Source organism: Engystomops pustulosus, chromosome 4 (assembly GCF_040894005.1).
Source record: "Engystomops pustulosus chromosome 4, aEngPut4.maternal, whole genome shotgun sequence".
Classification (NCBI taxonomy): domain Eukaryota; kingdom Metazoa; phylum Chordata; class Amphibia; order Anura; family Leptodactylidae; genus Engystomops; species Engystomops pustulosus.
The window spans coordinates 30,704,501-30,720,814 of record NC_092414.1 but is presented as its reverse complement, the minus strand read 5'-3'; the positions used below and the strand labels follow the sequence as shown (position 1 = coordinate 30,720,814).

The window sequence follows — 16,314 nt, the reverse complement described above, 5'->3', positions numbered from 1 at the left end:
CCTCATACACTTGCATGCTTGGCTGTTCTTTTTGATAAGCCGCGAGTGTCATAGGATTCAACGTCCTGTCCAAAAACCTTAAGACTGCGTTCACACGTGGCCTTTGCCTTGCGTTGAGGAACCGTTACCGATCACATTAGTTTTTATGGAAAAGCATTACTGCTCGGCCTGAACGCTGCTCACGAGGGTGATTGTAACATAAGGCAAACGTGGCCTGAACGTAGCCTGAGAGTCCACAGGTCTTGCTGAAAATGTGTCTGCTAAATCTGCCCCCTGCTGTGAGTGTGAATACGTCCCTACCTGACGAGTATGAACTCCTTATAGTTGTTAATTAGGTGACGGCATAAATCCATTTATTCTGATAACTTTGCTTATAGGAACAGCAAGTGCCAGAGGACTGCGACTGGACTTATCTCTTCTCTTATGGTGCAAACAAGATAACCACCGACCTCCCACCTACCTATATCCTCCGGCCATTAGCTCTTCGTTAGAGACCTGTAGTTACTCATTAGCATCCCCAGCCTTTGTCCTATCCCATACCCCCCTCTCTAGAGGACGCCTGTCTTATCATTTAGATGATAGGACCTGCCTCTGGACTCCTCGGGGTCCTCTAACTTGGAGGCGAGGACGCTGTCGCACGTTTTTTCCTGCATTGTCTTGGCTTGGGTGGCAGGTTTGGCCTTTGTCTAGCTGTTAAGAGGGAGCACTTGTATATTGAAATTCAAGTCACCCGGCAGACTGGAGCGCACAATGCTGGCACTTCTGTCTGTGGCAGGGATCCAGAATTACTGTATAAGTAGGTAGTCAACCGTTTTCAGGAGAAAATCCTCTGTGCTGGCCCCTCGGGCTGCCCCTTACACTGGTGAGGTGCGGGCACAAGCATAGTCTATGCTGTGATTACCACCTAGCGGGATAGTCTGAGCCGAGCCTCAGATGTCCACACCGTGGCCATGTTTGTGTGTGTGTTATGTGGATACTTTAGACTTATTATTTTTTTTAGTAGAGCTATAAAGTTCAAGGCAAAGAAACCTGGCACCGTTTTATCAGTAGTTACGCCCTCTGCGAGCATGCCAGGAAACAGATCTTCAATTCGGCTCCGTTCTAGCCTCAGTGGCAGCGCCAGAGTAGTGGCACAGTGCGTGACACTGCTGTGTGCGGAGTCAGGAGTCACCGCGCCAGGCCTACGTCTCCTCCAGTCGTATCGCTCGGAGGGCCAGAGTTAAAATCGCTAAGGTCCTCCGTTATCCCTTATTATCGATCCATAGACCTTGCACTGCGACCCGCTATATTATTAGATGTTTTGGTGTATATTTTGTACACACCTTCTCCATCGATCGCTCTACCAGGGATTCCCGTATGCTTTCCCCTGTTCCCTCTATAGAAATCTCCTGGAGTATGTCTCCGGGGCAGGGTGCAGTGTTTGCTTTCTTAAAGTGCTAGGCCCCACATAAACTTACTTGATTGTAACTCGATCCTGAGGTCCCCACCGCAAACGCCCCGAGGACACCTGTTGAGCAGTAGGACATTTCCCTCCCGACGATTTGCTCACTGCCAGCAAATTTTGGAAGAAGCCGTGCAGAGAAAAAGCATGAACTTTACGATTTGCGGGCCGACCGTGGTACATTTCATGGTAGTGGGTGAAGTGATTGGGGGTTATATTATCAGTCCGGTCCTACAGAGGGTGAAACTAGTCTGAGGGGTCTTCATACCACCTGGCAATTAAAGGTCTTGACCATTTCAACTCCCTATAGGATAGCACAGAGCTGCCAACCATATCGTATCTAGGGCCTCCATGAAATTTGCAAAACCCAAAAAGGTCCCTCTTATGTGGAGCTTACTTTGGGGGCTTGTTTCAGAAAACTTCTTAGAAGGAATAAATGTATAGCTTAACCCAACCCATTTAATTTTACATGGATCTAGTATGTCCTAACTGTTCATTTGGGATTCCTGTTACCTCCCTAAGCGGCGTTCACACATTCTGTTTTTCATTGTCCGAACCAGGAGTGGACTGATAAAGAGGAGGAGGAGGAGGAGGATCGCCTCTCCATCTTCTCACCCATTATGATCCCCACCTGCTTTTGGCTTCAGAAACTGCATCTGAGAAACTGAACATGTGAACGTAGGGGAGGACGCTTGGCTTTCCTTGAAATAAGGAAGTGCAATTGTAAACTTTACGGATCCTTAGTTGAATAACCGTCGGCTGTGTACAAAACTTTGGAACCTGGCGCTTACGTCAAACGCTGCTTCTAATGTCGTTGGACTATATATACATGAGGCCAGTGGATCTTCTGTGCAGGTGGGTCTGTAGCGTCTTGGGCCAATAGGTTTAGTAGGATTTGTTTTTTTTTTTTTTTTAACCTCCATTGATCTTGTGTGATGAGCAGACAGGTGCTTGTCTCTTTACAAGACTCTTCTGAAATCTGTATTCTATGTTCATCACAGTGGCAAGACCTATCAAATAGGATTATGTATTTTGGAGCAGAATGTCAGAGTTAAAAGCAGGGTGGTTCCTAACTAGATTGCTAGGAAGGACAGGTAGTCCTGATTACTCCGCCCACACACAGTGATTGACGGGGAGGGTCCTGATTACTCCGCCCACACAGTGATTGACGGGGAGAGTCCTGATTACTCCGCCCACACACAGTGATTGACGGGGAGAGTCCTGATTACTCCGCCCACACACAGTGATTGATGGGGAGGGTCCTGATTACTCCGCCCACACACAGTGATTGACGGGGAGAGTCCTGATTACTCCGCCCACACAGTGATTGACGGGGAGGGTCCTGGTTACTCCGCCCACACACAGTGATTGACGGGGAGAGTCCTGATTACTCCGCCCACACACAGTGATTGATGGGGAGGGTCCTGATTACTCCGCCCACACACAGTGATTGACGGGGAGAGTCCTGATTACCCCGCCCACACACAGTGATTGACGGGGAGAGTCCTGATTACCCCGCCCACACGCAGTGATTGACGGGGAGAGTCCTGATTACCCCGCCCACACGCAGTGATTGACGGGGAGAGTCCTGATTACTCTGCCCACACGCAGTGATTGACGGGGAGAGTCCTGATTACCCCGCCCACACGCAGTGATTGACGGGGAGAGTCCTGATTACCCCGCCCACACGCAGTGATTGACGGGGAGAGTCCTGATTACCCCGCCCACACGCAGTGATTGACGGGGAGAGTCCTGATTACCCCGCCCACACGCAGTGATTGACGGGGAGAGTCCTGGTTACCCCGCCCACACGCAGTGATTGACGGGGAGGGTCCTGGTTACCCTGCCCACACACAGTGATTGACGGGGAGGGTCCTGGTTACTCTGCCCACACACAGTGATTGACGGGGAGGGTCCTGGTTACTCTGCCCACACACAGTGATTGACGGGGAGGGTCCTGGTTACTCTGCCCACACCCCTTCTAGGGGGCCCATGACCAACCAAACCACCCACAAATTTTATACTGAGAAGGACCTTCACGCATAAAATCCTTGTATTATCTGTTCCTGCTCTCAACACACAAAAGATCCAAAGACCCTGAAACTGCAGGTGGACGATACGCATCCTCCAATCCCCAGGAAGCTTGATGCTAGTACCATATGTAGGAAGTGATTCCAGACTTGTAGGGGCTGTAATATTCATACCTCCCAGGGACCATTGCAGTCTTAATCTGCCCCTGTGTGTGACCATGGGGTGTACACGATCTGGTAACCTGCTTACACAAGGCCCAAAGCCCAAACCTTGTCCTTCCAGCAGAAAGCAAGTGAAACTCGCCCTGCTTTTCCCCGGCTGGGGCTGGTGGCTCACCCCGGTATCTTTCTAGTGATGTCACTGCTGTCTTGCACCACAAGTTTGTGAATGGGGAGGGGAAAAAAAAAGTTTTTGTGTGTGAAGTGTTTTCAGTACCCGTTTCGAAGTTTTCGTGGTTCATATTTGCTGTAATGTCAAAGGATTTTGTCTGTATGACGACCAATACGAAGACAGTTATGTATAGAGGTGATCAATGCTGTAAGAGATGTGTGTGAGATGCAGGGCTGTGGCTATGTGTTAATCACCGCTACAGGAGCACTTGTTTGCTGCGACCCTCCCCCGGTGCACTTGCTGGTTAACCTTAATACACAGGAAAGCCTTTTCCGCTCCTATAAGGGGTGTTATACTGTGCACAGTGTTGCTTTGAGTGGTGTAGTATGGCGGCTTCTTCCTGTAGGTATTGGAGCAGGCCAAGCCTTGCACTGTACGTTACTGTGAGCCTGCAGGAATGCATTGTTTCGTGTTTGCGTGGGTGGGGGAGAAGCAGATTTCACTGAGCAGAACAATTTGTTTGAAGAGTGAACCATCCTGCTGGGCTGCGGGGCCCGCCTACCTCCTACCCCAGGCCGTAAGGGGTTAACTGGTAGTTTTGTGCACCCCTCCCCAGCGCCCGGCTAAAAAGCACTCTCTGTGTTGGAGAGATATCCCTGATCTGAGTTACTGCTCCTCACAGATGACTTCTTACATCCGCAGTGGGGAAGCTGCTAAACCCGTGTCCGCTCATCACTTTCCAGCCCTCAGATTGCTGCTGGACTTTCCGCAGACTTATTGAGTGATGATTCACAAACGCAGGGCGGTTTTTCATTTTTTCGGCAATTGTTGTAGAATGTCTTTGATCAGTGGTCGATGAATGTTGCCTTATTCCCTTATGTCGTCTTGTGTATGGATGGGAGACGTGTGTTTTTTTTGTTTTTTTTCTCTCCAGAGATTGTAATAGTGACCACCCAGAAGCCTGGTAGATAGGTGGACGTTCCATATATTAGTCGTCTTCCATCACTCCTTCCATGTCACTATTCCACCGCAAGGTCTGAACCTGCTCTTACCAGGATGAGGGATTGTAAACCAAGGACGCTAACATACTGGTGTGGGCCCCCTCTGATGGCATCCTTATGCATTTGCTTTTACAAAAAAGCTTAAAGTTTTGCAAATGAGCCCGAGGGGCTCTGGGATCAATTAACGGCTATGGAGCCCCTTAGGCTCATTTGCACATCGGTAGGTCAGTGTGTTTGGATTACCATCTGTTATCCTGGTGGTAGATGTCCGGAAACCTGCCACCAGCTTTTACCCCACTAAACCATTAGCTCCCTCAGAGGTGGGAATTTGGGACATTTCATCCCTGACCTATGTGAAATCTGACACATTCACCTGTTTAAAAAAAAGTCTCCCCCAAAGTCAGGCAAATATGACTCTTCTCATCCCATTTTCACATGAGATGAGTCAAATTTGGTGGTTGCAGGAGTGGTGTCGCCTCAGAAGCCCCTGTCTTTGGCTCTATAGCACTTAGGAATATGCTCTTTGTGTCATTTTTAAGATAAGAATCTCATCTTTCCGATACCATAACTTTACATTACTGGATCTACAGAACTGGACATACAGGCAGTTATAGATCCAGTTCCCGCCCATTTTCTGAATTTTTTTTTTTTATCTGCAGCTTGCATTTCCGACCATGCACTGGCGCTTCCTGATCTCTCCAGCTGGTGTCCAAAACTAATTTTGTGCAAAAAACAAAACATTCAGGGTGAATGTTCGTATGGTTTGGGTAAAGCGCATGAACACCTCCCTCCGGCTCGCTGCACCCCTTCACGCTGATCCAGAGCTTCCGTAAGGGGGATAACAATCATAGTGCCTGGCGGGTCGCAAAAGTGTTTCAGGGCTTCTACACCAATTTTCTGTCCCCATAGTTGTCTTTCCCTGTATCTCAGGTTCTGTAGCTCACAAATGACATATGAAAGATGTGATCCTTATCTTTAATATGAGAGACAAATCATATTTCTTGGTATTATAGAACAGAAGATGGGGTCAGCTGAAGTTGGACTCCTGTAACCACAAAACATGACTCATCTCATGTAAGAAGAGTCATATTTTCTTGAATTTAGAGGCTATATTTTTATAGGTAAAGACCTTTTCATACCTTACTTGAGGGGGGGCTGGTAGCGTAATGGGGTCTCAGTGACGGACGCTCTTTTTGAATAACTGTTCAGGATTATCCATATTAAAGTCCATGGATACCCATAGCAGAAAATTGTCAATCTGAAATCCAAATAGAAATAAAAACCCAATGCACAATTTAGCCTTAGGTGGTTTTGGACCACTCGCTGTCATCTTTATCATGGTCCACAGGAGACGTAACAGGAGAAGTCTAAATAAACTCTGAGGTGTGACCCCATAAAAGGGAGTCTATCATCTCCACCTAAGCGGCATGTTATAGAGAAATTCTCTGATTTAAAAAATATTTTTTTTATATTCCTTTCCGTTTATATTGTTTCTGAGAAATTCCCATTGTAATCTATATGGTAATGAGGACTTGGTACCCAGAGTGCTGTTATTCCTTTCCAAACTATTACCCTCTCCATCAGAAAAGTCGGCTATTTCAGATATATCAGATATACATAGATTTTGTGAGAAAAATTGGGTGACAGGAGAGGGAAGTGATTAAGACGCTCTGGGTGCACCCACTGTCTCATTAGCATACGGATTCAAGTGGGAGTCTCTTGAAAACTGAATAATAAAGTTATGTTGGGAATCTCAGTGCCTTTCTCTACATAGCGCTTCCAGCAGGATCTAATTTTTGGTGGAGGCACAAAACTGCCATTACGGTGTGTGCAACCTGCGGCCTGGGGGGGGGGGGGGTGCATGAGACATGTGCCTAAAGTGAATGTCTGTACAATTTTAAAGCGCTGTTTATAAATTCATGTAAGGGGCTTTTAGTCTTTTAGGGGCTTTTGGTAAGGTATTTTTTTACAGTTTTGGCTTATAGTCAGGGTGTAGGTGCGTTGTGTATGTTTTGCTTTTATACCAAATCGGTGAAGAATTGTCTCAGATGCTACATTTTTGCTTGCTGTATATCTGTCGCGGTGGGTCAACCTTACCCAGAGTGTCTCCTGGAAAACTGGGTTGGGGAATAAAAGTGCACCTACTTATTCCTCTGCTTCCTGCGCTGCTTGGGTAACTTCCTGTTGTAGGTTCAAAAACCGGAAGTTGCTTCATCCAATGGGACTCCTGGGACTTCTGTTTCCCATTGGAAGTCACTTCCTGCGTTGTCCCCTGGTCCTGGGAGGCCACTGATTGGAAGAAGCAGGTCTTGTAACCCCCTTGAACTTCCAGACAGGTTTTCCCTAAAACCGTAAGTGTCAGAGGTGAGTATGTAAATGTTCTTGTTTCTAACTTTAACGGAAATTCTACCATTAAAATCCATTATGATATACCAGGGACACCTACGCGTAGATCCAGGCACCGTGACCCTTGTATTTGCTATTCGTGGCCTCCTTCCTTCTAAAATCAACTTTTAAAATGATACAAATGAGCCAGAATGGTTCTGTGCTTCTTGGGCTGTAACACTGTGCAGGATCACGTCTCGTCCTCCATCTCTGCCTGGTGTTATCTCACTGTAGCAGAGAAAGTTTCAGCACATAGTCAGGGGGAAATGCTCCTGCACAGAGAGGCTATGGTAACGCACCCCATAGTCCTTCTGACTCATTAGCATAAATATAAAAGCTGATTTTAGAAGGAAGGAGGTCATGGATAGCAAATATAAGATGATTACCAAAGTTACGGAGCCTGGATCTATGAGTAAGTTGTAAGTAAGATGGTAGATTTGTCCATAGCTATTATACAAATACAAGATTATTACTTCTCATTTAGGATTTTGGTCCATAGCATTGAGTATAAATCAGTTTCCTGATCTCCATAAGTTTATATTAATCTCTGCGTCTTGTGTTTGGATGAAGGGGGGTGCGATGTCTTTCCCAGTGTAACATCTTGTAATCATTACACATTATAATGTTATAATCTAGGAAGCTGCTCAAGGTTCCCCGGCCTCCTGTTCCTAAACTCCGAAATAGTTTGCAAGGACAAGCTGTGTGTGTGTGTGGAGGGGAAGGGGGAGCGAGCGCCTCCACCGCTGCTGCAGATGTTCCCCTACCTCCCCCTCCGTGGTCTCTGCACATTTCTGCTCTGACCTCTCCTACCACTAGACTGACCAGCTGTCCTGAGCCCGGCCGGGCCCCCGCCGGCAGCATAGGGGTTAACGCGGGCCTCCGTTGCTAAAGCAACAGCTCAGCATTCTTCATAGCCCCGCAGACAAAGGAGAGCATTAAGGCTTAGTGTCATTCATGTTGGAACAAATAGCATGGAGCCGCAGCCCGCCTGTGTTTTCCTGCCCGTTTCCACTGATACCGAAACAAAACAACGGACGTATTGGCATTCTGCGCCCCAGCGGGCACGAGCACGCATGTGCCGCCTGTCCTGCACGCTACAAGATAGCCACAAGTGTGCCACTAAGTTATAGCAGATGTAGACGGGGGGTCACTACTGAATCCCTGGATACAATGTTCTACGCTGAACAAAATAGTCGTTACTTCTACATTTGTTCCGTTCCTTGGTTATTCCTCCTGCAAATGTATAAATGGATCTGGTTACACACACATGGGGAATGACTGCAGCTGCATCCCCCTCCTCTCACACCCTAGTGGATTCCTTTTGGGGTTACCGTGTCTGTGGGCAACCCACAACCTGTGATGGAAACGTGATATCGGCCATCTTTTCAGTCCGTCTATTGAATTACATTTGCGTCTTCTCCCACTTTCCTTGTGACGCTCCTCTGTATAACAAGTGGTAAGTGTTAAAGGAACACTCCAGTCACTGCTGATTTGTTCAATGAGGACCTGCTCCTCCCTTCAGGCCCCACACCATGTATTATTCAATGAATCGGCTGTGACGGGAGTGTTCCTTTAACCTTTACACACAGCCGACATCATCCTCACACTTATCTGGATGGATCGCTCCCTTCTGCAGTATATACCCCCCCCCCCCATATGTCTACCACTAGGAGAAACTACCGTAGAGGCTATAACCAGTACCTATCATCTTTATAGAAAGATAGTCATCTTTTTCCTGAGATGAGTCAAGTTCAGAGGCTGCAGTGGGGTTTGTCCCTTCAGAAGCTCCTATGTTCAGTGCTATAGTTCCTAGAGGTATAAGCACCTTTTTGGTGTAATTTTAAAGGAAATAATTTCATCTTTCAAATCGCATCAAGTTAACGGTTCTGTACACTACAGAACCAGAGAAAGATGCACTTAAATTCCTAATTAGAATTAAGATCCAGTTCCTTCCCATATCTCAGGTTGTGTGGATCACAGAATTGCAATCCTGATTCTATCTGAAAAATGATTCTTCTCTTTTAATATGACACCAAGCATGATTGTAGCTACTATAGAACAGAAGAGGGGGCATTTAAAGTGATGCAGCCTCCTGCAGTCTCTAAACTTGACTCGTCTCGGGCACAATATGACTGTTCTCTGCTCATGTTCACATGAGAAGGATTACTAGAAAGGACATATCGTACCCTACTTTAGGCGGCTTCTAGTCCCTACTATGTGCGTGTAGGAAGGGCATGGATATAGATTCCCATGTTTCGGGCTCTGGCTGTACATTGCACCTTTAACTGAAAGCCAATCCCAGATCTTTTCTTCTCTGCCACCAGTGGAACAAGTTCTTCAGGTTATACGCCAGGTTGGGTTTCTTGGGGTGAGCCGGGAGTAGCAGAGAGTGACGGGGCCGCTTGCTCATGGCGTGCATAGCCGTCTCCCCATGTGTGTGACTAGTGACAGGGGTTTCTCCCATAATGCGCCTTCTGTCTCTGAATGACCAGTAACTGCACCCATTGTTACCGGAAGTCCATCCCGTGACCGGCCGGCCGTATCTTGGGGCCTCTTAAGGATCTAGCTTCAGGCTATGTCAAGTATCTTATTGTATTCTGTGTGAAGCCTCGGGAAGACAAGATGAGCTGTTTTTCCTTGTAATGAGGGCACATTAACACATCCAAGACAGCAGGGTTTTATGTAGCTGTGATAAAAAAATTACCACCTTTAAAGGGGCCTTCCAGTCTTGTTGTTTTTCCTTGCATTGAATACACATCGACTGTGCACTGCCCCTTTAAGGGTTTTTTTATATTCTGCTGTCACTGGATATGAGATCCTGCAAGACCTGGAGTGGCTCTTATTCCTGCACTACCAGACGTAACCTGCGGACAGAGGTGGTGCTGTATTTGGTCAAAGCAGTCCTATTCTTTCTTTAACCCCTTTAAGCTTTTTAAGCGACCATGATGGTATTTCTTGCTAAGGGAAATCTACTATCAAAATCCAGTTTTATAAACCAGGGAGACATAGATCCAGGCTCTGTGACTCTGGTAATTTTCTTATATTTGTTATCCATGGCCTCCTTCCTTCTAAAATCAACTTTTTAAACTATGCAAATGAGTCACAAGGACTCTTGGGATGCGTTACCATAGCCTCTCTGTGTTGTAGCACCACAGGCTGTTGGTGTCTGTGAGATTACAGCGAGCAGTGGAAGGGGAAGGTTTCCTGAACAGCACGGAGGGGCTCTGGTAATTTTAATCATTTTAAAAGTTGATTTTAGAAGGAAGGAGGCCATATTAGAAAAATATAATAAGATGATTACCACAGTCCTTGTGCCCGGGGTAAGTGTCCCTTTATCATTATGGATTTTGATGGCAGATTTCCTTTTTTAAAAGGGGTTATCCAAAAAATAGATGTCTCATCCATAGTCTCTGACTTCTGTCCCTCGCCTGAATAAAGCCTTGGTCCTACCAACGCTTTGTGGTCCCTTTCAAGGTCTCAAGCACAGAAATACATGAACCTTAGGCTTGGGTTGCGCTGCGCCCCCTGGTGGATTCAAACCAATGAAGTTCAGTCTATGAGACCCGTGGATCTTGGCATAGACTAGTATTATGATTGGATGATCCCGTGGAGCGTAGGAAACTGCTTTGAGGTTCTGTCTGGAATAAGGTGCGGATTTTCCATAGAATTTCCCTGTAACCTCCTAGAGGAGAACAGTGATGGGTGCAAGTCACTCCAGGGATTGTTAGGACTGAACTTTTGGGAATGTCAGGGGGCGGGAAAGTTCCTTTCATTTTGTGTGGGTTTTTAGTACAAGCATTTTCCCTACTCTTTATCCTTTCTAATGGCGGCGGCTTACGGAAAAATAGTTTCCATTCTAGTGACGGCTTCTGTGACTAGTAGCATGGCGTCCCTGTAGCGTGTGAATGGGGATCTCCTCATGGCTGAGGTATACAGCGGCAGGGGTGGGAGATGTTTGCTCTGTAATTGGAGAACAGAGGAGCTGGATTGTCTTGTATGAGATACTAGTTTCCACATGCCTGAGGGAGACGTCCTCCATACAGACCTTCCCATCCCCTCCCAGGCCGGCTACCAGTGTCTCCATCTTACGTCTCCTCTACTCGCTTATTACTTATTTACTATCTAGCATCTGATGACCCCAGGTTGGGGGTCTACCTATCCCCTGGTCAGCCCTACATATAATAACTTCCATCGCTTCCCTGTAGAACCCTATACAGATCTTCTCCACTTCTGTCATTCCTTTCATACATATTTGCTATGTAATTGCCCTATTTGGAAGAAAACGGTTGTCTGTGTCGTCGCCGTCCGTGAGAACGGGAATCACTTTGCTTTTCACGTGTGAGACGCTGCTTCCAGGTTTCGTGTGGGTGTAAATCTTACTCATCCATTTCACCCTGCAGATGGAGGCGATACTACCCGTACATTACATAGAGAGGGCCTGGACAAAACCAGGAGGCAGCACGAGGCATCAGTTATGTCCTAAATATTCCAAGACTCCCCTTGTACCCCCCCCCCCCCCCCCCCGAGTCATTAAAACTAAAAAAAAAAACAACTGAGTTTATTTGATGGAGTTTTATTTTGGTGGGGCCTGTAAGGCTGAAATGCTCTGCTGGTCATAGATTTTTCAGTTTTGGCCCCAAACCTACCACCACGATTCTCCCTGCTATCTTTTTAAAATCTTTATTGCCCAAATATGTAAATTTTGTAAAGCGGCTACTGGGGCGTAGAGTAGTCGAACATGAGGCTACAAGTCGCGGCTTCTCCACGCTCCAGTAGCCTCTTTGCTCCTCCTACCCTGGGATCTTCCCGGTCCAGTAGGTTACCCAATTGGGTACGTGGTCAAGTAAACCACCGGCCCACAACCGAGAACCAACTCCATTGTTCACATAAAGGAGCCGGCTCATTGGTGAACAACACATTTCTGGTGGACATTGAGCAAGCGGAGGAGGGAGGGGGATTGTGTGGAGGAGAGGAAGACTGCAGGAGGAGGCTGAGACCACAGGCTGCTGTAGTAAAACCCTGAACTCCCGCTGATGAGCTTTATATCCTCTGCATACAACTCTGCCTCCATGGTTACAGTCTACAAATCTACCCTGTGTAGTCTGATCTAAAGGCGGCCATACACGTAAGATTTAGATTGGTGTGGTTCGACAGCTCCCGAAAGTGCACGGTCAGCTTTATGGCTATTGCACACAGTTGAGTTTGGCCCAACAATCTTGGTCTGCGTGTTGGCGGGCTTTCCCAGCTCCTATACAGTACGGCCGATCCAATGTGCTGTTGTGAACAAGCCAACATGTGGACTGAGTTTGTCAGACCAAATTTTTCACCTGCCTTTACACTGCCCCTACTGCGTGTAACTTATATGAATCTGAAATGTAGTCCCCAAAGTTTTTTTTTTTTTTTTTTTTTTTATAGTCTGCGTATGTGAGGACGCTTAAATGTGGCAGACCCAAAATTCATTGAAATAGGATATAGTTCTATCATGCCCATAGACAATTGTCCCATATTGTGTCTGGTCTGTGGCCCCTCCTCGTGGGTGACTCAGACTACGACTACGTGAGCTCTGGGGAGCTGTGAGCTGGTCAGCACATTTCTTCACATGGCGTTCTCTTCATGTCCTTAGTTTAGATCCTTTTCTGCTCGGTTAAGAAATAACAGGAGGACACGGGGTAAGACGAGGGAAGCTGAGGTGACGCAAGGATATGTCAGATCTCGTACACTGGCTGCTAATACACTGTACCAGAAAAACACTTGCAGATGTCGTGACCCCAAGCATCTATCTGGCCCATAGACGGGGATTGTTTACATGTGTGGGGGACAGCTATAGGCATGTCCTGTCCCATCCTACAGTCACTGGTTTATATTTCTATAGCATTTCTCTTCTATAGGCCTTATACTGCTCACAGCTGGTGGTTTGCTACAATGCATCAGGACTGCAGTTAATCCTCTTCTTCTTTTTTTAAGTTAAATCCCTTGTGTCATGATAATTTGGCACATTGTATCAGTGCATGAAACAAAGCACAGAGTGAAATTGATACAATTGTAACAAACCTTCTGCTGTAAAAAAAACAAAAAACAAAAAGGGCCAAACTTGTACAATAATTTGGAGATTGTATGACCACTCCCTTTATACATGGGGTAGCACAAGTTTTATATTTTAATCGCTCACCTACTGGGGGTCCGACCACTGTGACCCCCCCCCCTCCCATAATCAGATCTTGTATATGAATGTAGTGGCAGGTCTGTGCGTCCATCTATTTCTATGAGACGGCTTAAGATGATTTTGGTCGGACTACACACACACAAAAAGTATAGAGTGATTATGTTGGTAGAAAGAATGGAAAGCCAAGTACAAGGAGCAGGTTTTACTTGTGTGAGATACATACGGAAGAGAAAAGCAAGTCCTCAGCGGGAGGAATGCTAAGGCCGAGGCTCCACGTTTATCCGAAAAGGTCACCATAACCACAGAGGAATTTCTCTGGCTGACACTTAGTGGAGCTTCTGTGCTGTGCAGCGGAGTTATTGAAAGGTTTACATCTACTGCCCCCCGGTGTATAGCTGGGAGAACTACACCAACGCAGAGTATGCGACGACTATTGCGCAGGGCATGTCCGACTATGGGACCTTGGAGACCACCTCCAGTCTCGCGGCAGAGGTTCTTCCACATATCTGTGAATAGACCTTAGGCCATTCAATGACTGCAAGCAGATCTTTTTAGTGAATTTTCTGAATTTGTGTGAACGAGTATAACTGAGTGATTTATCTTTCCCTTTCCTTCCAGCAGCTTCATGAAACCGTGAAGAGAAAGCTGGACAGTGCCGCGTCGCCTCAAAACGGAGATCAACCGAACGGATATGGAGATATCTTCTCAGTGTCCAAGAAGCTCCGACACGATGACGGATTATCCGGGGTCATCGGATCATCGAATGGCATGCCTCCGGTGTCTCCCTTGCATCAGCTGGACAATAAGCCCCCCAGCGGAGACTCCTTGCAGATAAATGGTAACCATTCAATAGGACTCGATGGGGTGAAAAAGTGTCATCCAGACTCGGGGCTGCAGCTCAACGGCAATGGGGACGCCGACGACTTCCCGCTTTGCATCAGCAAAGAAATGAAGCAGGAGCCGGTGGATGATCTGCCGTGTATGCTCTCCGGGGTCGGCGGGTCCATGTCTCAGAATAATCTGATGCCGGACCTGAACCTGAACGAGCAGGAATGGAAGGAGCTCATCGACGAACTCAACAAGTCTGTACCCGATGAGGACATGAAGGATCTTTTCAGCGACGACTTTGAGGACAAAAAGGACAATGACGCCTCGAATTCTGCTACACAAACCCCGTCGACACAAGACATTCATATCAAGACTGAGTTTTCTCCTGCAAGGTTTGAGCAGGACTCCCATGGGTCGCCACAAGTCAGGTCGTCGTCTTGCGGGCCCTTCGGTGGGGCCCCTCCAGTGCCTACAAGCAGTTCATCTCCGGTGGTAGGTGGTTCGCAGACTGTGTTCCAGCAGTCGTCTCAGACTGTGACCGAATCGCCTAACCAGACAACAATGCAACCATCAGGCCAATCACAAAATGTGCAGAGACCTTTACCCAATGTATTACTGAGTGGACAGGGAGCTGGAGCTACCAAAGAGATGTCCTCCGCGCACCAACTACAGCAGATTGCAGCTAAGCAGAAGCGGGACCAGATGCTACAGAACCAGCAGCAGGCTCAGCAGGTCCATCAGTCAAGTCAGATGACCAACTGGCCACCACAGTCCAGATCTTCTTCTCAGAGCCCTCTAGGTGTCCCATATAGCATGGATAAGCCCACCAGCCCTTCTGTTTACCAGCAAGACTTTAATAATCAGAAACTGATGATGCCTAACATGAACAAAAACTCCCCCCGTGGCGGCGCCACCTACATGCAGCCCAACCACGTGAATATGATTAGTCATAAACCCCCCAACCAGCCTGCGGGTCCCAATGCCATGCTGGACTATGGCAACACCTTGCCCCTCTCACATTATGAGGTTGACTGTGGCCCGGGGGTATTAAGCCAAAATCAGAACAAGAATGTAATGATGTCGTATCTCCAGCAACAGCAGCAGCGACAGCAGCAGCAACAGCAGACGTCGCAGCAGCAGCAGCAGATGCCTCCTATGACGGAGGAACAGAGCCGAATGTTTTTGATGAAACAAAAAGCTGGAATTCCTTATCGACCATTAGTATCGCACGGGCAGGTAAATGTCTTAATCAACATCTAATGGTTTTATTGTTTCTCGCTTACTTCCCTTCTTCATTTTCGAGAACACATGCATGCTTGGCAGAGCTGAGGATGAAGGGTTGAAAGGAATAGCTCTTTGCCAAAAGCTGAATGATACAGTTTGATACATTTGTATAAATGGGATTTGTCAAAAACTCACAGTATGTAACAAGATGTGATGAGGGACTTGTTTCTGTTTTATATGACATTTTCTTCTCTATTGAAAATTTGTAGGACCAAAATCCCCAGCCCAATGTGTCTCGTGTCCCTGTGTCTGTGGGTGGACCCGGTGTGGTGTCGCAACCCCCTGCAGTGTCTATGGCTGGAAACCACGGCAGTGCCCCTTACCTGAGCAGCCAGCAGCAGGCCCTGATCAAGCAGCAGCAGCTTCTCCTGGAGCAGCAGAAGCAGCGGGAGCAGAAGCAGCAGCTACTTCTGGAGCAGCAGAAACAGCAGTATCTTTTGGGTCAGCGCCAGCAGCAGCAACAGCAACTCCTAGCAGAGCAGGTAGGTCCCCACATCACTCAGCAGAGACATTAATGCGGAGTTTCCGTACAGGGAAAGGGAAATGATGACACAGGGCATAACCTCAGCCACCACTAGAGGGAGCTATGTGCATACTAGTGATGACCTACTAAAACTGGAGCACTGTTTTAGTAGGCCAGTGCTCGGAACACCGAAGACTAAATTTGTGTGGAATTTTGCAAATAATTACATATTAAAAGTTAACCTTGTGGACATAAACTTTTAAAACGGTTTTATCTTTCACCTATGGACCGGCTCAAACCTCTAGTGATCTAGTGGGTACGGCATGTGAATAGCGGGGGTAGATTATTGGCTCCACAGTCGTATTTACATGGGGTACTTGGAGGTGGG

General features: G+C 47.2%; 1 protein-coding gene across 2 annotated transcripts in view; it reads left to right on the top strand.

Annotated features, from left to right (window-relative positions):
- The window catches only part of MAML1 (mastermind like transcriptional coactivator 1), a 41,825-nt gene that overhangs the window by 21,444 nt on the left and 4,067 nt on the right, over positions 1 to 16,314 (top strand). Inside the window, exons 2-3 of one of the 2 annotated variants that reach the window (XM_072145626.1) lie at positions 13,973 to 15,415; positions 15,673 to 15,945. In XM_072145626.1, the coding sequence (XP_072001727.1) occupies positions 13,973 to 15,415; positions 15,673 to 15,945 (1,716 nt within the window). Of the gene's footprint in view, positions 1 to 13,969; positions 15,416 to 15,672; positions 15,946 to 16,314 lie in introns of both variants that reach the window. The other variant, XM_072145627.1, reaches the window with a different exon arrangement.